At 41.7% G+C, this 24,098-nt stretch overlaps 1 protein-coding gene across 3 annotated transcripts in view; it reads left to right on the forward strand.

Annotated features, from left to right (window-relative positions):
* The window catches only part of epha3 (eph receptor A3), a 216,268-nt gene that overhangs the window by 2,133 nt on the left and 190,037 nt on the right, over positions 1 to 24,098 (forward strand). For all 3 annotated transcript variants that reach the window (XM_055645049.1, XM_055645047.1, XM_055645046.1), the window contains exon 2: positions 21,529 to 21,593. In XM_055645049.1, coding sequence (XP_055501024.1) covers positions 21,529 to 21,593 — 65 coding nt within the window. The remainder of the gene's footprint in view (positions 1 to 21,528; positions 21,594 to 24,098) is intronic.

The raw sequence follows: 24,098 nt of genomic DNA on the forward strand, positions 1-24,098 counted from the left end.
TCGTTTGTTGGACTTTTTATTGAACGTGCCCTTATTTAATTGTTAAACTTCAGGCGCTTGGAATAGTCCACAATTCGGGATGTGTATTTTATACAGGCGGGGTAAGTTTTGCTCTAGTTGCACTGTTTAGCATTACCGACCAAAATATGTGGTTTCATTCACCATGAAGTGATTATTCAATTAGTCACAATGACTTGAAATGTGACCAGTGCGGGTCAGTACAGAGCTTTCCTGAGCATCGGGAGCTCTGGCATCGGAAATCAATTTTGACACTTAATAGATTTTTTTTTTAAATGTTACTCTATCAGAAACAGGATTTGGGACGTTTTACTGAAGAATAGCCCGGCCGGAATAATAGTCTTAGTCAGTCAGTATTAACCGGCCTAGTGTTCGACTTGACCAACCGCCCCAGTGCAAAATTTCTATTTCTAAAATGATTCCTTCTTCTCTTTCTTAAGTTTAAATTAGTAAATGGACATCATCCGCCTAATTGCTTCCAGATGTAATTTGAGCGTTAAACTTTTGGTCTTTTTTTCTGTTTCAAGGATACTTTATTCAAATATATTTTATTGTTACATGTACCTAGGTGTAGTGAAATGCTTTGGGTTGTGTCCAAAACAAAGCATATCACTGTACCTAGGTGCACGTGACAATAAAGTATCTCTGAATAAAGTATCTTTGAAACAAACAAAAGGATTAAAACATGTATGCTTAAATTACGGCGGAACACAATCAGTTTTGAATTGAACGAAACTTACGTTCACTTTACACTTTGCGCCGCTTTGAAACTGTATCAACACCCGGAGACTATTTGACCAGGTATTCATTTGTGTTGTTCACACAATTAAATACTGCTTCTATTTTATAAACAAGGCCTCGGCGGCCGGGCGGTGATCTCACTGGCCGCGCTTTGAAAAGACCAGATTCCCAGACTCTCCTCTTCAGCGAGAAATGTTTACCTTATGTGACCAAACTCGGAAGGTCTGGCGCTTGTTTTTCAACAATGGCCAGGACTCTATCCACAGCCCACTTCCACTCCACCCCACCACCCCATCAAAGGACTACCCTAGTTCTCTCTCTAACTCTCGCTACTCTGCTCCCCGATTTCAACGACAATTTCACCGTCAATGAAGATGTAGTGCTGCACGCATATCCTCAGATGCCTATATACTGGTTGTAGGTACAGGTACACGAGTACGTACATACCAGAGAAGCTGCCTGTCCTGCTGAGTTACTCCAACATTTTGTGTCTAATATAGACATGTGCATGCAGGCTAAATTACATACACGTTTATGCACACTCGTATGATACAATTGCACACTTTAAACAATAGCACAACCTATACAATCCCAGATATATGTCACAAATACAGACACGAGACGTGATACAACCTCTCAGTCTGAAGAAGTGTCTCGACCCGAAACGTTACCTATTCATTTTCTCCGGAGATGCTGCCTGACCGCTGTAACTCCAGCTTTTTGTGTCTATCTTCAAATGTAAAGAAAACTATACGTGTACACGCCGAAGAACAGCACCCACATAGACATGATGAAATTACATACACACAGAAATTATCTATGCACTGCCACGATTACAAATACACGTATGTACATATCCATTCATCAAGATGAGTTGGAGCTGGCTAGTTGGGTGAAAGTTCTCTTTGGGCGATCTTCACCAGACACAATTGTCCATTGCACACAATTTACAATACATAACATTTAGAAAACTATCTAATAGTTATAAGAATTGGAAATTACATTATCACCATGAGTGGTGCCATTTTCACATCCTCTTAGTTAAAATTTAGAATACAGTTATTTTTCGCTTGGGCAGCTTACAACCCAACGGTATGAATATTGAAGATAGACGCAAAATGCTGGGGTAACTCGGTGGGAGAGAATTAATTGGTGACGTTTCGGGTCGGGACCCTTCTTCAGACTGCGTGTTAATTTCTCTAACTTCAAGTAACCCTTAACACCCGCTCTCTCTCTCTCGTTCCCTCCTGCACCCTAGTCGCCGCACTAGTCGTTCCACTGGCTGAATAACTTATCACTTATCCCACAGCCAACAATAGACCATTGTGGGCTCCACGTCCCCTTGAATATCGCTGCATTTTGCATAACCTCAATTCATTTGCCCCAACTACCGTCCTCGTCTCTCGTAGACAAAGATGCCGGAGAAACTCAGCGGGTGAGGCAGCATCTATGGAGCGAAGGAAGTAGGCAACGTTTCGTCCCGAAACGTTGCCAATTTCCTTCGCTCCATAGATGCTGCCTCACCCGCTGAGTTTCTCCAGCATTTTCGTCTACCTTCGATTTTCCAGCATCTGCAGTTCCTTCTTAAACAACGTCATTGTCTCTCGTTCCCCTTTCCCCGGATTCTCAGTCTGAAGAAGGGTTTCGACCCGAAACGTCGCCTATTCAATTTCTCCGGAGATGCTGCCTGGCCCGCTGAATTACCCCAGCTTTTTTTTTTGCATCAGTCTTTAAATGTATAATCTTGATATATATTCGCATTGACAAAGCAAAAAGCACTGCCTTGTTCGGAATTAGCGAACCTTATTGAACATGGGTTGTGAAAGTGCTGAATGCGAAGTCCCGACTGTGAGTTTAACAATTGCTTCGAGCGAAACATCTGTCACTTTCTATCGGCGCAACTTAATGGCTGTAAGTAGCCGAAGATGGCTGGGCAGATTGTGCGTTGCTTCCGCCCAGGACGCGTCCACGGCACTGCAATAGCAACGAATGGGCTGTTTTGGGCCGATTTAATGGGACCGGCACTCTGCGAATTATGCACAGCTTGGCTGTTTAAAAAAAGACGACACCTTCAAATCACGTTACTAATTGGATGCCCCCCTATTCTTCCCACCGCTTATTGATTGCCTCGATAACGACCAAGGCTGTGTGAAAGGCACGGAGGGAGAACACTGATTATTTCGCCAAATTAGGCGGCGTAACCAGTGGGAGGATGAAAGGGATGGGCGGGGAGAGCTTGAGTGAAATCCACGGATTTGAACGGGACGAGTGGATTTCTCTCGACTGCTGTTGTTTCACAAGGCACCGAGTCTGAGAAGGTTTGGCAAAAATATTGATCCAGATTACAGAAGCGACGGGCAGTGAAGATGAGCATCCTCACCTATTTAGACAGTGAAGCCGATTGCACGGTCCTGGGGGGGAGGGAGGAGGAGGGGGGAATTACTATTAAACAGTCGTTGTATAAGCTCCGGTGAAAACCTTTGTGTTACATTTTGTCCGGATGCTGTTGTCAGTTTATAAAGAGTCGCTCCTCCCAAAAAACACACCGCACACACAGAACAGCACGTAAGCCCCAGCGAGCGGTTTAGGGTGAGTTCTCGCCCTGGTAAAGGCTGTCCTTGTGTTGGGCAGACAACGCGGAGGCGGTGGGAGCTGGCTGCGAACGCAAGCGTAAGGCGACACGGTGAATCGCGGCGGGAAAGAGCCGCTCACCCGGCGTCAAACATAAAAACGTTAATGAAAGGACATGTGTTTTAGCACCGCGTTCACCCCATGGAGCTTCACACATGTTACAGGCGTCCTCAATGCCCCGCAGGGTTGTGTGAGTGTCTGCTCTACATTACCAGGCCTGGAGTTCTCTATTCCCATTGTCCGGGTGTTTCATAATTAGCATTTTGCTCATAATGCATGCATTTTTTAAGCCATCGGTTTGTGTGTGACTTATTAAACTGCCCATTTAATTTACAAAAAAAAATACAAGCGCGTTTCTGCCTGCGCACTGAGTAAGTGTGCCAGTGGATATAATGGTCACTTATTTTAAACAGAATGCTTTGCCTAGTGAAGTGTGAATGAAATCTTTTCAGCAAACTCCAAAGATTCAAACTGATTATCAAAGGTTAATGGGACGAGCACTAAATCGGCGGGGCACCCTGTGCAGAGATCACCGGGGCAACAACTATTAACCATTCCCTGTCATTCGGTGGAGCAAACTATAGACATCGCACTTACGTTATAACGTAGCACTTAGTTATAACGTAACACAAAGCAGCACTGGAAATATAAACGAATAGTAATGATATGTTATATCTCTATGGACCTCATTCAAATGTGAATACATATTATTACTATAAAGTGAAACGATTATACACAATTTCAATCGCTCTCTTTCGTTATTTGAAAGAAAGTTACTTCTGAATTTTGACTTTGGAACCGTTTACACCTTTTTACCGTTTTAACCACAAAACAAGTTTGCTCTTGTCAGCACGCCTAAAATAACGATAACAAAATATGTCAATTGCCGTAGTCATATCCCGGACAATAAATAACATACGTTGTCTGATATTGGTCATAAAAGGGAATGTCATCGTCTATTTGGATGCCAAATGATCGGTAAACGCCAAATGTGGCCTTAAGATGAGAGAATAAACAGCCAAACGCCTTTAATTATGGTATTTGTTTACTTTCTGTCCGATTATAATCACAGATTTGCGTTTTATTGCCAATACTTTACACGACGTCCACTATAAACAACGCAATCCGACACAACTTTGTGCAAATGTTATTATAATTGGCTAATAGGACAGTTATCATTTTTTAAATATTTTATATCAATACTTTTTTGAGGTGCGCCCTCTAACCACAATGCTTGGTTTACAACCCTGGTAGGTTATGAAGAGAAAATGGCATCCCCAGAATACAAAAGATGTGAATATACAATGTTTGAAAGCAATGTGAATTTCAAACACATTAATTGGAGACTTTTGGGATCCGTGGGGACTGGGTGGAATGGTCAGTACTGACTGACTTGATCGTTTTATTAGAATGCTACTTCACACACGAACAAGATTACATTCAGCAAAACCATTAGTCCACCAGGCACTGCATTTTCTGTAAAGTGAGCTCTCCCAATATGTAGCAAAATGACCTAGATTGTGCTCAGGAAGTAAGCAACAGGAAAATTCTCCACACAATAAAAAACTACAGCCACTCACTTTCAAACACTATCTTCCAAAGTATCTCGTTATAAATTATTTGTTAGACGGGGTGTGGTTAGAGTAGACTCTCTTTAACACCTGAATTGGGAACAAAATTAACTATCACCCAATGCAGTGGCTCCTATTGCAAGTAAACGTGTATACAATGGAGAAGGTTAGGGGTTGAAAGTGAGTGTGTAATAGTTTCATTGGGTAGTGGGCTACTTGTACTCACTGAACAAAATGGTCGCTCAGCCAAGGAGTTGTTGCATGGTGTATGTCTATGGTCCTCCGTCCAAGTAAGGCAGACAGCGTCTCTGGAAAATGGCAGGAGAAAACTGACCAACAAACAAGCCTGTAGGAAAACAGAAAGCTCAACATGATCAAACAAAAATATTTTTTTTTCAGTGTTTCATACTTGCCATTTTAATGCTTACTATTTGAGATGTTGTACCTTAAACAATAATAGTTTAATATATTCCATGTTATTACAGAGATTTTAAAGCACGTTCATTTTTAAAATAGTTTCTGCAACCTATTTTGTTAGGCTGAAGATAGACACAAATTACTGGAGTAACTCAGCGAGCCAGGCAGCATCTCTGTAGAAAAAGGATGGGTGGCGTTTCGGGTGGGGACTCTTCAAGAAGTCACCCATCCCTTTTCTCCAGAGGTGCTGTTTGACCCTGTGCGTTATCCGGCACTTTGTGTCTATGATACGACACGCTACCATAAAACTTTATTTATCCCAAGAGAGAAATAGCTCAGCCAACAGTCATAAAACACAAAATACATGAAACATGAAATTAAAGTGACGAGCAAAGTTTTTTATTGGGGAGGGGGGAGACAGTCAACCCCATGACAGAGGGGGGAGGGGGAGGAGTTGTACAGTTTGATAGCCACAGAGAAGAAGGATCTCCTGTGGCGTTATGTACTGCATCTATACTTCAAACTACATTTGTAAATGGATTTCCAAGTGTATTCTGCAATGTTGCACTAACTGCTATTCTCAGCTTCTCTAAATTGATAGGATATAATTTAGATCCAAAGTGTACATTAACAACAGAGAAAGGGACAGCCCAGGTGTTACGAATCACTTAACAATCACTACCACATCCACTCTCTAGCACTCTTACACAGAGTCAACATTCATTAACCACCCTGGCCTCCAACCCAAGTGTGTCCCGTTGCATTTGAGAGGACCTGTAACCTGGGAACGTGGGAAAGGCAGGCACACGCGAACACACACACAAGCACACACACACACAACCGCTGGTAAAATAACCTATATTACATGCATAGATTGAAAATGAGTGAAGAGATTGTCACAAGAGAAGAGCGGAGTGCAGGACTATAATTAAGAGTTGATAGGGGTGGAGATTAGTTATACCAGCTGCGGACTGGATGACTGATGGCTGTCGTAACCACAGCATTATCACGCTGTTAAAGCAGAGCCAGTCCAATCCTATCAATTCGCACCCACTGAATGAAAACTATGCCGGTCCGTCTTCCACACAATGTATTCTGACATTCCCTGTATTATCTGAAAAAGATTCTGACCAGAGAATGTTAAGGTGTGATTCTCACATAAACCTTGATGGCAATGAAATAACTAACACCAGGACCAGAATAGACATTTGACACTCAAGCCTTTTCTGTCGTTGAGTTACAAACAAATGGTAGCAACGTTTCAACATAAACTGTCATAAATCGATTTAAATTTTCATCGTGCTGTTCAACTCTGATTCTGAAATTAGATTAAAGCTTTTCAAGAAATGCTGAGCCATCATCGTTCTGTTTACACCGTGTTTCAGACAGTACACGGAAGAGATTAGATGTCATGACGAAACATGAGAGAAAAACAGGATTACTTTTTAACCCCACCACCATTGTTGTAGAAGAGTTACTTCCATGAGGTGGTGACTTTTTGTTGCTTAACTGGTTGCTTTTGTAGAATATGTTCCAAATACATAAATACATAAATTGTTTATTTGCAAGATAAAGTACCAATGACCTTGGATTTTGAGCTATATAACTTACTTAACATCAGATTATTCTATATAGTTCGGCATGGTTTCTAAATGGGAATGTTTGGAGTTTACAGCATTCAGATATGTATATGAATAAGCAAGGATGAGAGGGATAAGGGCCAAACATGGATAAATGGGTCTAACTTATGTGGAACTTCTTGGTCACTCAATGACTCTTAAGGAAGAAATGTCAGAACAGGATGAATAGACTGAGAACAGGAATAGGTGACGTTTCGGTTCGGAATCCTTCTTCAGACCTGACCTGAAATGTCACCCATTCTTTTTCTCTGGAGATGCTGCCTGGCCCGTTGAGTTACTCTGGCATTGTGAGTCTATCTTCAGTATAAACCAGCATCTGCAGTTCTTTCCCTCACATGAGCCGACGGAATCCTTTTTTATTGGAAGGTGTCCCGATAGAGTTTTTCAAGTTCTGAACGTTTTTGATACAGAGGATATGCTGAGAATATTTCCACTTGTGGGGAGGATCCATGTAAGATAAACACCAAGAAATCAAACAAGCAATTAAAAATGAACATATTTACCCAACAAATGGTGAAAATGTGTAACCTTATACTGCAGGTGGTTGAAGAGAATAGAGCAGATACATTTAAGGGAGAAAATTACCCAAAATGCTTTAATGGGGCAGGCAACATCTCCGAAGAACATGTATAGGTGATATATTGGTTCTGGATCCTTCGTCAGACTAATTGTATTGGGGATGGGGGAAAGAAAGCTAGGGGAGAGGAAAGGCATGACAAAGCATGGCAGGTAATAGCTGGAACTGCAGATGCTGTTATATACCAAAGATAGACACAAAGTGCTGGAGTAACTCAGTGGGTCAAACAGCATTTCTAGAGAAAAAGGATGAATGACAATTCAGGTCAGGACCCTTCTTCAGACACAGGCAAGGGGGACTTTTGATGGGCAGACAGTTGGGGAAAAGCCAGGGATTAAAACAGCAGGTATGAGAGATGGAATGATGTGTTGCAAATTGTGAAACAAGAGGAAGGAAAGTAGAAGGAGTACCGTCCCCAACCCAACAATCCCCAACACTCCTGTCCCCATGATCAGTCTGAAGAAGGGTCCCAACCCGAAATGTCAACTATCCCATGTTCTCCAGAGATGTTGCCTGACCCTCTACTCCACCAGTGTAAACCAGCAATGCAGTTCCAATGCAGTCCACACTAAAGGAAGACTGGATATTAATGTGAGGGCAAAGGTAGTAGAGGGTTATAATAATAGATTTAGCTTCAGAAAAATAGGAGACTACAGTAGAACATAAATACCTATGTGCTGGAAGCAACTGCTGGTTTAAATTGAAGGTGGACACAAAATGCTGGAGTAACTCAGCGGGACAGGCAGAATCACAAATGCCTATGTATAGTGGTGGAGCCAAATTGCCTGTTCATGTGCCACATCATCATCCACAACTTATGCAAAACTGCACAACAACGGCTTTTCAGTAATTAATTTAGATTGCAGTGGTCATTTCATCAGACAATGGCACTTTTGTTGATTTTGGTCTTAGAGTTTCCTTGCATAGCGGTGCATTGGGACTTTTGGGATATGTTTAAATTTTAACTGCTTGGTAAGCTGGATCCGTTGGAGGTTATTACATAGGATCTCTAATACCCTTGAAGTCCTGGCTGATATTCATCCACTTAATGATCATGACCAATACCAAGATTATCCAGGAGTTATCACATTGCTTTTGGGGTACTTGCTGTGTGCAGATTGGCCCCAAGTTTCCCCACTGAGAGCACTTCAAAAGTACTTCACTGTGGATGACCTGAAACATAGAAACATAGAAACATAGAAATTAGGTGCAGGAGTAGGCCATTCGGCCCTTCGAGCCTGCACCGTCATTCAATATGATCATGGCTGATCATCCAACTCAGTATCCCGTACCTGCCTTCTCTCCATACCCCCTGATCCCCTTAGCCACAAGGGCCACATCTAACTCCCTCTTAAATATAGCCAATGAACTGGCCTCAACTACCCTCTGTGGCAGAGAGTTCCAGAGATTCACCACGTTGAAGAGATGTTGTTTCTTACTTTTCAGGTCTTTTTCAATTAATTTTGTAGTTCATAGCATGGAATGATTGCAATTATGGCTATAATTCATACTGTACCTCAACTCTTCCAGATATTTGTTGACACCAATAATTATTTAGCTTGATGTGGTAGCACTCCCTAATGATTGAATCAACTGTGGAGAATGAAACAATGTAGTTCCAAGCTATCCATATTCATTATGATTTACTGCTGCATTGATGCTGAATTTTATTTTATAACATGTTATAATGAAATAGCATTCCATAATTAGTTTAGTTTAGTTTAGTTTAGAGATACAGCGCGCAAACAGGCCCTTCGGCCCACCGAGTCCGCACAAACTAGTGTTCCACGCACATTTGCACTATCCTATATACATTAGGGACAATTTACATATACACCAAGCCAATTAACCTACATACCTGTACATCTTTGGAGTGTGGGAGGAAACCGAAGATCTCAGAGAAAACTCACGTTGTCACGGGGAGAAGGTACAAACTCCATACAGACAGCTCCCGTAGTCGGGATCGAACCTGGATCTCCGGCGCTGAAGGCAGCAACTCTACTGCTGTGCCACTGTGCTGCGCATTTGATATGTGTGCAACTTCTGCGAGGCCAGTTTAAAAGTACTCTGTCATTACCATCCTGAGCTGGATAAGTATCCCCGGAGGTTGAAGTGAAATGCCCAGAAAATGTCAATCAGTATGAATCCAAAATGTACATATTCAGATGCCTTTCTGGACTGTCAACACTGCAATGAAACCATCATGGAAGATTGTACGCCACACTTAACTGTGTATTGATGCATTTAGGATTAACCATTGTATTATTATATGAATTCTTCTTGAAATATAATTAGTTATGCCAAACATATTTTCATAGTCCAATAATCAAAATGTCAAAATAATCAACATTTGATACATTTTGATTTGTTACACGTTGGTATCTATGTCCAGCAGCTCTTTAATAAACATTCACAATTTGAATATTATTCATTTGCAGAAAGAAAATGAAAAATGGTAGTGCACAATGTTAATTTCAGTATCAATGCTGTAAAGTTATAGCTTCCTGGAACCTTTTGGGAGCTTTTTTAGTGTCAAACCTCTTTTATAACTCCCTGGGGTAGTCTACTATATCCTCATCTATTAATCCATCCTTTCAGTAACAGTATACTCATAACATTTGGTCAATTCATAGTAATTATCCTTAAGGTAGTCCTATATTTCAATTTTATTGTGATCCTACATTTGAAAGCATAGTGAAGTGAACTGTATTAATTTAAGTTTTCTCTGCAGTGTGATTTCAAATTTTATTTGTTACCCCATTGACTAAAGGCATATGGGTCATTGGTTGGAAAGTGTAAGACTCTTGATCGGTGCTTAAGTAATCCCTTCCCTCAATAATTCCTTAGTTGTTATTATTTGTGTATCCAGATGCCATTTTGGATGATGCTTCAAAGATGGTCACTTGATGCTTGTATATGATACAGTCAAATATTGTTATTTCAAAATTGACTACAGCAAACCTGTACTGAATACCATGATGATTTATCTGGGACTGTATTTCATGTGCATGTAAATAATGAAAGGAACATCATCCATCTGTTTTATCACATTTCTCAGAAATTTACAATGACCTATTTTGAAATGTGGGCACACACGGTAGTTAGTTTGCGTAGAATAAGATCCCATAAAATAAGATCGATGATAGTTATTTGTTATTTTGATTCAGGATGCTTGTCAGAAAAGAAATGCAATCCAACACAAAATGGATAAACTTTCAATTAAATAAATGAATACTTTATTGTCACATGTGACAAGTCACAGTTAAAATCTTTGTTCTGCATACCCAAGGTATGCAAATAGTCGCCATATAAAGGGCACTGACAAAGTATCCCATGCCAGTTACAAAGTATCCCATGCCAGGTCTTCCTTTGTTCCCGCCTCCCCCTCACGGTGGTCCCCACACGCCAGGTCATCCTTTGTTCTTGCCCCTCCCCCCCTCATGGTGGTTCCTGAGTTGGTAACATTCTTGGACATTAGTTTAGTGTAGTTTAGAGATGCAGCATAGAAACAGGCCCTTTGGCCCACCGGGCTGAACAATGATCACCCCGTGCACTAGTTCAATCCTACACACTAGGGGCAATTTACAGATGCTAATTAACCTACAAACCTGTGCATTTTTGGAATGAGGGAGGAAACCGGGGCACCCGGAGAAAACCCACATGGTCACAGGGCGAACGTGGAAACTCCATACAGACAGTCGGGATCACATGTGGGTCTCTGGTGCTGTAAGACAGCAGCTCAGCTGCTGCAACACATTTTCCTTTTCCACTACTCCATTAGAAACACAAAATTATTTAAAACAAGCATTGATTTAAATAACAAACGCTGAAATATTCGCATCTGAGCACACTTATCATTAAGAGCAGTTTTAACAGTACATAAAAAAACAGAGGATGAAAATATTATTTGCAATTCCAAACAACTAGAGTTGACTTCTTTGGTTTTTGATGAACCTTACTGATTGCCTTCGGCTTAAGATTTGCAATCTATTGCATTCTTATTGTTTATTAATGTTGCTCTTCTCAAGTCCCTGAGGATTTTTGCTACTCTAATAGGAATGGTGCAGGGTCTCTCAGTACAATCAGATTTATGCAAATCTTCATGCATCAAGTGAAATGCTGAATAGCCATCCAATTAATGCATTCACACCAGGGAACATTCTCCTCATCTCAAAAATAAATGAAATAAACCATCACTTTGAGCAAAATCCTGGTATTTCCCAGAAAAGTTGTGTGTGTGCGCGCGTGCATGCTTAGCTGTGTGTGTGTGTATATGTATGCGTGTGTGCATGTGTGAGTATGTGTGTGTGTGCATTGTGTGCGTTTGTGTGTGTGCTACATGCAGTTTCATTTTAGTCACAGATACCTTTACTGGAGCAAGTGCTAAATTCGACACACATTTGTTAAAGATAGATACTATCTTTGACTTAAAGCCTTCCTATATGTCTCTCTCCACTGATCTTGCCTGACCTGTAGAGTGTTTTTTCTGTGTCTTTTCTCATTTCTGATTTATAACATATGCATTTTAAGTTGATAAACTAAACAAAATAAAGTCTGTAGAAGGCCCTGACCCAAAATGTTGCCTGATCATTCCCTCCCCAGACACTGGCTGATCCTCTGAGTTCCTCCAGCATGTTGTCTTTAGCTCATCATTCCAGCATCTGCAGTTTCTAGTGTCACTTTTCACCACGTGAGAAGCCAACAGTTTATTTGAATTGCTTTGTTTCAAATCCATATACAATCAGGGGAAAATTAAGTTGATGAGTTTGAGGTCAGTCATTTGACAGGAATCTTGATCTTGCAGTTAGTTGAATCTTCTCCTGTTGAATTGATTGCTTACGGCAGTTTATAACTTCACCTTCCCTTTGCCCCGTGTAGGCAGCCTCTGACTCCACCTTCCACCTTGCTTGTGGTCGGCACGGACTTGGTGGGCTGAAGAGCCTGTTTCCATGCTGTATCTCTAAACTAAGCTAAAATGTCGCCAGTGATAATTGTAGCCTTATACTTCAATTTTTTTTTAGTTTTTGTTTGAATTACATCTAAAAGGGGAAATAAATCAATATTAATCATTTCATTTGAAAGTGTTGTTTCAATATTATTCCCTTTTCTCTGCTATAATGGTGCATAAGCATACACTCAGTTCAGTTTGTATTCAAAATTCATATCCTCTTATTTAAATCCCTCTATCATTTGACCAGTCCACCATACTACGTCTTCCAACTCAAAGACTTTTTAAGGACCAGCACAGTGACACAATAGTTAGAGCTGTTATCAGGCAACTGAACCATCCTACCACAACTAGAGAGCAGTACTGAACTAACTAGAGAGCAGTACTGAACTGCTATCTACCTCATTGGGGACCCTCGGGCTATCTTTGATCGGACTTTACTGGCTTTACTTTGCACTAAACGTTATTCCCTTATCATCTGTCTGTACACTTTGAATGGCTCGATTGTAATCATGTGTTGTCTTTCTGCTGACTGGTTAGTATGCAACAAAAGCTGTTCACTGAACCCCAGTGCACATGACAATAAACTCAAATTGAAAACTGAAACTGGTTGCATGGAAGGATTTGGTGGATCAGGTAGATAGGGAGGATCAAACTAATGGAGATGTACATAGACACAAAGTGCTGGAGTAACTCAGCGCGTCACGCAGCAACTCTGGGGGAAAAAGGATGGGTGATGTTTCGGGTCAGAACCCTTCTTTGCATTGAAAGTAGGAAGCGGCAGGGGAGGGGTTAGGAAAAAGCAGGATCAAATCAGGGCTGGCAACAGATGACCAAGGACAGGTGGGGCCCATAATGGCCCATTGTTGGCTGGGGAAGAGGTGATAACAAAGGAATACAGGGATGTGCACAGTGGGACCAGTAGGATGTGGGAAGAGAGGGAATGCAGGAGTTACTTGAAATTAGAGAAATCTCTAAGATGTGGGATAATTTGGTGATAGTGCGGATTAGCCTTGGACACACACACACACACTCGCATGCATAGATACACATGTCCACACACTTGCATACACATAGACATACATTAATATGACATGCAGAATACAGATAGAAATGGCTGTAACATGAGGTGGCAATAGGTAACTGTGTGGTTTGCATGATAATTTAATAACTACCATTTAATGGTTGATGCGCATAAGCCAATGCATGTTGAATGGAGGAGGATAATGATGCCAATGTCTATAAGTCTGTGCTGTGCTTTGTTTGCCTAACTGGTCCATTGATATCTTTCTCCAATCTATCACTCTCAACTGTAGTCTACTTAATCATGGACTATAAATATATCCAAATGATTGGTATGAATCAAAGCCCCGTCACTTAAATGTGTGGAACCCGCTGCACGCAGTCCTCCAGTCACTAAGCTTCTCAAGCACCATTATGTGTTGCTTTATCTCATTGCAACAACTCTTAATCCAGTTTGCTACTATTTTTATTTCAGATCAGAAAGACTTTTGCTTTCCTGATTAATCTGTTGGATGCAATCTTTGGCAAACAGTTTACTGAATGAAATCCATGTAGATAGCATCAAATTTCCTATTCTCAGCGACCCCGTTTATTACCTCCGCAAAACACAAATCTAATCAGTCACTTATGGTCTTCCCTTAAATTTATGCTTGTTATTCTTGGTTAGCCTGTGCATCTCCAAGTTTTAAATTATGCTGCCTCTCAGATTTATACTTTTGCCATTATTTGTTAAGCCTGCACTTGCTCAGTCTATTCCTATCTTCCTTTTCAAACAATGATACCGCACGAGCGGTCTTCAAATGTTCTGGCGGGTGGCATTTCTGAAGCCAAAGAAGAATGGAAAATGTTGGATCAGGCTTCTACTGTTCCCTCTACTTTTAGAACTTGAAATGGGTTTTTATGTGGATAAATGACGTTGTTTGGTTTTAAGCATTCCGTGTGGGATCTTGAAGGTCTCTCCTGGCACCCTCCAAAATTTTGTCGCAGCCACTAAATGAGTATCATTGCTCATCTGGCAATCCCGATGGCATCCTCGCTCTTCCAAAATATCTTGGTTGGAATACCAAAAAATGAAATCTCGGAGTTAACCTGGTGGGGGCCATGCTGGCATTGTTCAACCACCACCTGCTTTCCCTCTAACCATAAAACCCCTTCAAATAGTTGAAGTCGACCACTAACCTTGCCCCATGACATACTGACCATGAGAGTCATAGAGTTATAGTCATACAGTGTGGAAAATGGCCCAACTTGCCAACTCTGACTGGCACTAGTGTCACCTGCCTGTGTTTGGCCAATATCCCTCTGTCCTATCCATGAACCTATCTAAATGCTTCTTAAATGTTGCAATAGTGCCTGCTTCAACTATCTCCTCTGGCAGCTTGTTCCATACACCCACCACCCTCTGGGTGAAAAAGCTACCTCTCAGGTTCCTATTAAATCTTTCCCCCCATTACCTTAAACCTATGTCCTCTGGTTCTCGATTTCCCTACTCTGGGCAAGAGACTCTGTGTGTCTACAACTCTACATGATCTAATTCTCTCATGATTGTGTACATCTCTACAAGATTACTACTCATCCTCCTGCGCTCCAAGGAATAGAATCCTGGCCTGCTCAACCTCCCCTATATCTCAGATCCTTGTGTCCTGGCAACATCCCCCTAAATCCTCTCTGCACCCTTTCCAGCTTGACATCTTTCATGTAACACGGTACCCAGAACTGAACACAATACTATAATACAACCTCACCAACATCTTATATAACTGCAACATGACCTCCCAACTTCTACACTGAAGAAGGTTCTCTACCCGAAATGTCACCCATTCCTTCTCCCCAGAGAGGCTGCCTGACCCGCTTAGTTACTCCAGCATTTTGTGTCTATCTTCTAGATTCAATACTCTGACCGATGAAGGCCAATGTGCCAAAAGCCGAATCCTTTGAATAAAAAATTAGTCATTGCAATTATCTGTGAATCAAAAATTGCCATCTTATGTGTGGTGTATGTGGGAATCTTTATTTTAATGGTTTTGTCAATCTCACAGCTTTGCTGTTAATACAGTTCCCTTGCATCCATCTGTCTACACATTAGTATGGTAACGTTAAGTGTTACTGATTCCATTAGCACTTCAGTATCATAGTTAGTCCAGACTATTATATTAAACAGCAGTGGATGTAGAGAAATAAAAGACTCAAATTCAGGTTCAGCTTCTTCAGATTCCAAGAAACATTCAGTACCATCCTCCAGCAATGTGTGGCTGTTATTGGCAACTCAGGGAACACACTTTATCTTTCATGGAGAATTGTTTCTGAACATATAGGTTCTGCTAAAGAACAATTTAAATGAACATATGTCTTTCTGTTTCAGAAATCCTCAAATCACAGGCTGATAACTAGAAATGTGGAAAGTCCTTTCAACAGATGTTAAAATCTGTGATGGAGGTGCTGATTAACACTAGGTTTGATTTGAATAAGGGAGTGCTAAGGTGTCAGATTTTAATGAAAAAAATGCAGATTAATGTGGTAACGCTCTGGGGATTTCAGTGTGGTTGTTTTAAATGGGGTGGAAATGCCATGGGACATTGAAAATTATATCAAGCTTTCTCCGTCTACACTGAGTGAGAGTTACTGAGAGGAATATGCACAATACCAACAGAGAACCATCCTTATTCCACTCACAAACAAATTTGCATCCCTTTGTCTGAAATGCAAGTGAAGAGAGGTACCAAATATCATTTTGTTGTTCATTTCCATAGAAACCAAGAACTGCAGGTGCTGGTTTACAAAAAAAAAAAGACACAAAGTGCTGGAGTAACTCAGCAGCATAGGCAGCATCTCTGGAGAATAGGGATAGGTGATGTTTTGGGTCGAGACCCTTCTTCAGGCAAATGAGTGTATTATTTTCCCATGGATTCACTATCACTATTTCAAAGGTTCTCAATCTTCCCATGCACTAAGGTAGAGTGAAATTCTTTTTTTTACATACAGAACAGTAAAATTATTACCACAGATAAATACAATCCCAGATAAAGTACAGAATGTATAGAAACAGCCCACTGAGTCCATGTGCAAGAGTGCAAGAGTCGGCAGTTTTTGGCACCATTTTCAAAGTCCCAGCTAGACTAAGTGATAGGAGCAGAATTAGGCCATTTCGCCCATCAAGTCTCCGCCATTCAATCATGGCTGATCCATCTCTCCCTCCCAACCCCATTCTCCTGCCTCCTCCCCATGAACCCTAACCCATGGCAATAAAGCCACATTGCAGCCATCGCTTCCATCCAGATTGTCCAACAAACTGTCGTCCCTCTCCTCACCTGGCCACCTTCAGCCTTCGTACCCTGGAGGCACCTTCCACACTGACCTTGAGGGCGCAGAACATAAGACCCTATTTTTTCTTACCTTCTTGCCCTTTGTTCTAGCATCTGCTGCCGTCGCCGACTCCCCCCCCTCCATCCATCCTCCTCTCCAGTCCTCGAGGATGAGCAAAGGCCGGGATCGGCGGCTTCCCAAAGCCAAATCCATGCCCCTCTCTTTCCCAAAGGATTGTAACCCAATGATAGATGAAAACTCCGACATGCAGTCCTAACTGGCTCTTCGATGTGGAAATGAGTGAATGCTGCTATGTTGGAGCTGGTCCTTCAGATAAGACATAACTTAAATTTCTATCTGCCCACTAGAGAGTTTGGAAGAAGTGCAATAATTTCAGTTTGTTCATTTCTCGCCCATGACTCAGCATGTTTAGTTTAGAGATACGATGTGGGAACAGGTCCTTTGGCCTACTGAGTACGTGCCGATCCCAGCACACTGGCGCTATCCTACGCAATAGGGATAAATTACAATTTTTCAGAAGCCAATTAACCTACAAACTTGTAAGTCTTTGGAATGTGGGAGGAAACTGGAAACTGGAGCACCTGGAGAAAACCCACGCAGGTCACTGGGAGAACGTGTAAACTCTGTACAGACAGCACCCGTGGTCAGGATTGATCCCAGGCCTCTGGTCCTGTAAGGCAGCAACTCTACCGCTGCACCACTCTTGCGTGGTTGATATTTTTGTTATTTTGCTTCCAGTGCATCCAGTTAGACAGACTCAAGCCTGGTTTGAACTTGGATGGGATCCTGCTGGAAATACCAGGTGCAGAGACCTTTATACTGAAGGATAGGCGTGATCTATGTAGCGGACTGATCTCAGGTCCCTATAAGAAGCTTGTTACGATGCGATACAATACGATGCGATGCGATATGATGCGAGATGTTATGATAGAGGTTTATTTATCCCAGTAGGGATAAATCCCAGAAGGGTCTGCCAACAGTCATAGAACACAACAAGATACATGAAACATGAAATTAAAATGACGCGTGGAAAGGATTGGGGATGTGCAAAGATTCTGGAGGGGGGACGAAGGGGAGGATGGGTGGAGCGGGGGGGGGGGGGGGGGGGGGGGGGGGGGGAGGAGAGGAGGTGGTGAGGGGTTAGGGGAGTTAGTCTACCTACCCCACGACAGAAGGAGAAGGAGTTGTACAGTTTGATAGCCACAGAGAAAAAGGATCTCCTGTGGCGTTCTGTACTGCATCTTGGTGGAACCAGTCTGTTGCTGAGGATGCTCCTCAGGTTGACCAGATCACACACATCTTCCCACATGCAGCAGCAGCAGTCATTTATTTATTTGATGTTTGTCCCACCTTACTGATTGATTGGAGAAAGGCTAACTTTGATGCGATGCGAGATGATTTAAAAGGAGTGAACTGGGACATTTTGTTTTATGGGAAAGATGTAGAAGAGAAATGGAGGACATTTAAAGGGGAAATTTTAAGAGTACAGAATCTTTATGTTCCTGTTCGGTTGAAAGGAAACAGTAAAAATTGGAAAGAGCCCTGGTTTTCAAGGGAAATTGGACATCTTGTTCGGAAAAAGAGGGAGATCTACAATAATTATAGGCAGCATGAAGTAAATGAGGTGCTTGAGGAGTATAAGGAATGTAAAAAGAATCTTAAGAAAGAAATTAGAAAAGCTAAAAGAAGATATGAGGTTGGTTTGGTCCATTGGAGAGACAGAGTGGACAGCTATCTGCAGAGCCAAAAGAGATAGGGGAGATATTGAACAATTTTTTTTCTTCGGTATTCACCAAGGAGAAGGATATTGAATTATGTGAGGTAAGGGAAACTAGTAGAGTAGCTATGGATACTATGAGGTTCAAAGTAAAAGAAGTACTGACACTTTTGAAAAATATAAAAGTGGATAAGTCTCCAGGTCCTGACAGGATATTCCCTAGGACATTGAGGGAAGTTAGTGTAGAAATAGCAGGGGCTATGACAGAAATATTTCAAATGTCATTAGAAACGGGAATAGTCCCCGAGGATTGGCGTACTGCGCATGTTGTTCCATTGTTTAAAAAGGTTCTAAGAGTAAACCTAGCAATTATAGACCTGCTAGTTTGACTTCAGTGGTGGGCAAATTAATGGAAAAGATACTTAGAGATAATATATATAAGCATCTAGATAAACAGGGTCTGATTAGGAACGGTCAACATGGATTTGTGCCTGGAAGGTCATGTTTGACTAATCTTCTTGAATTTTTTGAAGAGGTTACTAGGGAAATTGACGAGGGTAAAGCAGTGGATGTTGTCTATATGGACTTTAGTAAGGCCTTTGACAAGGTTCCTCATGGAAGGTTGGTTAAGAAGGTTCAACTGTTGGGTATAAATGCAGGAATAGCAAGATGGATTCAACAGTGGCTGAATGGGAGAAGCCAGAGGGTAATGGTGGATGGCTGTTTATCGGGTTGGAGGCAGGTGACTAGTGGGGTGCCTCAGGGATCTGTGTTGGGTCCTTTGTTGTTTGTCATGTACATCAATGATCTGGATGAAGGTGTGGTAAATTGGATTAGTAAGTATGCAGATGATACCAAGATAGGGGGTGTTGTGGATAATGAAGAGGATTTCCAAAGTCTACAGAGTGATTTAGGCCATTTGGAAAAATGGGCTGAAAGATGGCAGATGGAGTTTAATGCTGATAAATGTGAGGTGCTACACCTTGGCAGGACAAATCAAAATAGGACGTACATGGTAAATGGTAGGGAATTGAAGAATACAGTTGAACAGAGGGATCTGGGTATAACCGTGCATAGTTCCTTGAAGGTGGAATCTCATATAGATAGGGTGGTAAAGAAAGCTTTTGGTATGCTAGCCTTTATAAATCAGAGCATTGAGTATAGAAGCTGGGATGTAATATTAAAATTGTACAAGGCATTGGTGAGACCAAATCTGGAATATGGTGTACAATTTTGGTCGCCCAATTATAGGAAGGATGTCAACAAAATAGAGAGAGTACAGAGGAGATGTACTAGAATGTTGCCTGGGTTTCAACAACTAAGTTACAGAGATAGGTTGAATAAGTTAGGTCTTTATTCTCTGGAGCGCAGAAGGTTAAGGGGGGACCTGATAGAGGTCTATAAAATGATGAGAGTGATAGACAGAGTTGATGTGGACAAGCTTTTCCCTTTGAGAATAGGGAAGATTCAAACAAGAGGACATGACTTCAGAATTAAGGGACAGAAGTTTAGGGGTAATATGAGGGGGAACTTCTTTACGCAGAGAGTGGTAGCGGTGTGGAATGAGCTCCCAGTGGAAGTGGTGGAGGCAGGTTCATTGGTATAATTTAAAAATAAATTGGATAGGCATATGGATGAGAAGGGAATGGAGGGTTATGGTATGAGTGCAGGCAGGTGGGACTAAGGGGAAAAAAAATTTGTTCGGCACGGACTTGTAGGGCCGAGATGGCCTGTTTCCGTGCTGTAATTGTTATATGGTTATATGGTTAACTGTGTTTGACTGTGTAACAAAACTGATAGGAACTCAAAAGTAATCACTTGATTGTAAAACAATATGGGATCATCAAAGAACTTGGTAAGATTTTAAATAATTCTTAATTCTGTTGTACTGCATAGTGTAACACTGGTGTGATACACAGCGAGAGTGCATTCTACTGAATTGCTATATAATTGGAAACATTATAAAATTATACTCCTGGATGCTTATTCAACATATTTTCAGGTGCCCGAGCATGTGCGGCTTATGATTAAGACCCTTAGTCTTGGGCAGATTGGGAATTATTTTGTTTAATTGGCACAATATGGTGCACTCATTGTGAATTAAGCACAGCATTTCATGATAGATTAGTTGTGTATTTATAAAGGATTCAACTGTAGTGCTTAATTTTAGACAATGTAACTATTAAAATATGATAAGCATGTTCAACAGTCAATTTAAGATTAGGGCAATTACATCTAAAGGAAATCCTGGCATACAGTAATGCTCAGTTAGCTTATGCTTGCTTTTTCATCTTGTACATTATCATTCTCTGGTGTACATGATGAAACCTCTCACAAAATCCGCCAATATTATTTACAATACATTTATATATTTTTTGACTGTATTCCGTGGATAGATTTACACTAGGTTTGGGACGTCAGTTAAATATTGATCCCACGGGAAAGAATCGGGTGGCTTGATACTTTGAGAATTCAGCGCTCAGTTTAGTTTAGTTCAGAGATATAGTCTGAAAACAGGCCCTTCAGCCCACTGAGACCACACCAATCAGCATTCCCTATACACTAGCTCTATCCTACACGCTGGGGATAATTTACAATTTTTATCTAAGCCAATTAACCTACAAACCTGTATGTCTTTGGATTGAGGGAGGAAACCGGAGCACCCGGAGAAAACCTACCCAGCCACAGGGAGAACGTACAAACTCCATGCAGACAGCACCCGTAGTCAGGTCGAACCCAGGTCTCTGGCGCTGTAACACAGCAACTCTACCGCTGCACAACCATGCCGCACCTAAGATCAGATGAAGATTCATTTGGATATTTATGTCTTTAATATCTCTCATGAACCAAACTTTTGAAGAAAGTGAATTCTGAGGAAATGTGAGGCTTTCTTGCTTATCGGCTGTTATTTGTTTCCACAGTTAATCTTCTGGATTCGAAAACAGTACAAGGCGAGCTAGGTTGGATATCCTATCCGATACATGGGGTAAGTTCAGAACAACTGTCTTCAAAATGCTTAAACGTAACTAATGATTTTAATTCCCACAACTCTAGTTCTCATCTTCACTTAATTATGGATTTAGTTTTGGGAGTTTGGGATTAATGTAATAGAAAAGAGATGTGAAAATTGTACTGTTTAGAACTGGTTTGTTAAGTCAACGCTTAATGACCTTGAATATTCATCCTTTAAAAATGAATTTCAAACTATTAGTAGCATGTCCACGTTGTCCTTGTTTGCAGCCCTGCCCTCCCTAACTTTGGACTGTTTTTTCTTCAATTTTTGCCGACACTTTATTCAATCATAAACCAAAGTTGCAGATCAGTTACCAGAATCATGAGGATTGCCAACAATCTCTGGTGAAATGAAGGTTTGCTGTTTGATCATTGATAAACAGGTCTTCCTATCAATAATCTAGAAGGAAGGAACTACAGATGCTGTTTTACACCGAAGATCGACACAAAATGCTGGAGTAACTCAACAGGTCAGGCAGCATCTCTGGAGGAAAGGAATCGGTGATGTTTTGGGTCGAGGCCCTTCTTCAGACAGAGAGTCAGGAGAGAGGGAAACCGACTCTCAGTCTGAAGAAGGGTCTCGACCCAAAACTTCACCTATTCCTTTTCTCCAGAGATGTTGTCTAACCCGCTGAGTTAATCCAGCATTTTGTGTCCATTTTCCTCTCAATAAACCTGAAGTTCAAGGAGGAACACAAAGTGCTGGAGTAACTCAGCATGTCAGGCAGCATCTCTGTAGAACATGGACTGGTGGCATTTCGGGTTGGGACCGTTCTTCAGACTGGTTACTATTTTTTCAGACTTCATTTCAGGGAGTTATTTAAAACACCGAGTAAGGCATAAAATGAGTAAAACAAAATGAGTGATACAGTGCATTTGACAGCAATTGAAGGAACATCAGAGAGAGAGTATTATAGCCAACTGACTGCTTTAGGACTGTTTTGCAATTTAGATAATAGTCTGAATTACCATCATAGAGCTTACAAATAATAGATAATTTTCTGAATTTTTCTACCTCTTTGGTAGGCCTGTCTGTCTTTCCACTGACTGGTTAGCATGTTACAAAAGCTTTTCACTATACCTCGGTACACATGGCAGTAAACTCAAACTCTGTTATCCCAGTTACTGCTCTTGCCCTCCTGTTTCTATCTCTCTTTTCCCTGTCTCCAAGATTAGCCTTCTATGCAATGTCAACAATGCTCACCAGCCCAATAAGCCAAGTCAGGTCGAGTTTCTCATCATATTCACAAGCACAGTGTGGTACAGGTACAAGGAAAATCTTGCTGGCAGCAGCATATAAGGCACATAGACACAAACAACACACAAAATAAAAAATGTACATAGATCACACATAAATTCTGCAATATAATAAAAATGAAAGAAAGTGTGCAAATAACGTCATTTGTGCAAAACAATTTTTGCACTAAGAACAAGTCCATGGTAGTGCAAGAGGTGGTCCATTGTGTTCCATTGTTGAGGTAGAGTTAGGGTTGTGAAGGTTGGTTCAAGAACTTGATAGTTCCAGGAAAAGGGTTGGTGTGGGACTTCAGGCTTCTGTGCCCTCTTCTTGCTGCTGCCATCAGGGCTGTAAGTCTTTGGAGTGTGTGAGGAAACCGGGGAGCGCACAGACAGCACCCGTAGTCAGGATCAAACCCGGGTCTCTGGCACTGTAAGGCAGCAACTCTACCGTTGCGCCATCGTGCCGCCCACGGTAAATCTCTTTAAACTTCAATGAAAGGAGAGGGACCCACATGACTTCTTCTTGATTACATCTGTGTGCAGGTTCTGAGATGTTAAGGCCCAGGAATTTGAAGCTGCTAACTGCACCACTGAGCCACAATGAAAAATGGTGCGTGGTTTCCTAACTTCTTCTTTCTGAAGCTAAGGATTAGTTCCTAGGTTTTGTTGATATTGAGTGAGAGGTTGTTTTTGCAGCATCCTTAACCAGGTGTTCTATCTAAAGTGCCATCATTTACAATGTTGACTGTTGGTATGTTTTTTGTGGGAGGTGGGGGGGAAGACTGGAGGAAACTTTTTCCAGTTACTTATCTCGACGGAGATGTGATTTTTCTCCGTCTCACATCTCCGTCTTCCCTGCGGCCCAACAACGTGGAGTTGGCGTTCTTTCCTGGAGACCGGCCCGGCACTTCAAACGCACGGCGCGGACTTTAACATCGGGAGCTGCGATCCTTTGCCAAGGATTGTGGAGAGCTCCAACCGCTGGGCCTGTGGACTTTAACACCGTGAAGCCTGCGGTCTCCAGTAAGAAGAGGCCGACTCGGGAGCTCCATGCCACGCAGTGTTCCATTCCATCCCGACGGCGGAGTTTCCAAAGAGAGCTTCGGACATCGGACCGTCGGCAGCGGCAAACTGCGGAGGGTTCAAAAGCCCCAAGCATGGGTGAACGAAGGAAGAAGATGATTGAACTTTATTACCTTCCATCACAGTGAGGAATGTGGATTCCTCTGTCGTCGATGTT

Source organism: Leucoraja erinacea, chromosome 13 (genome assembly GCF_028641065.1).
Source record: "Leucoraja erinacea ecotype New England chromosome 13, Leri_hhj_1, whole genome shotgun sequence".
NCBI classification, from domain to species: Eukaryota; Metazoa; Chordata; class Chondrichthyes; order Rajiformes; family Rajidae; genus Leucoraja; species Leucoraja erinaceus.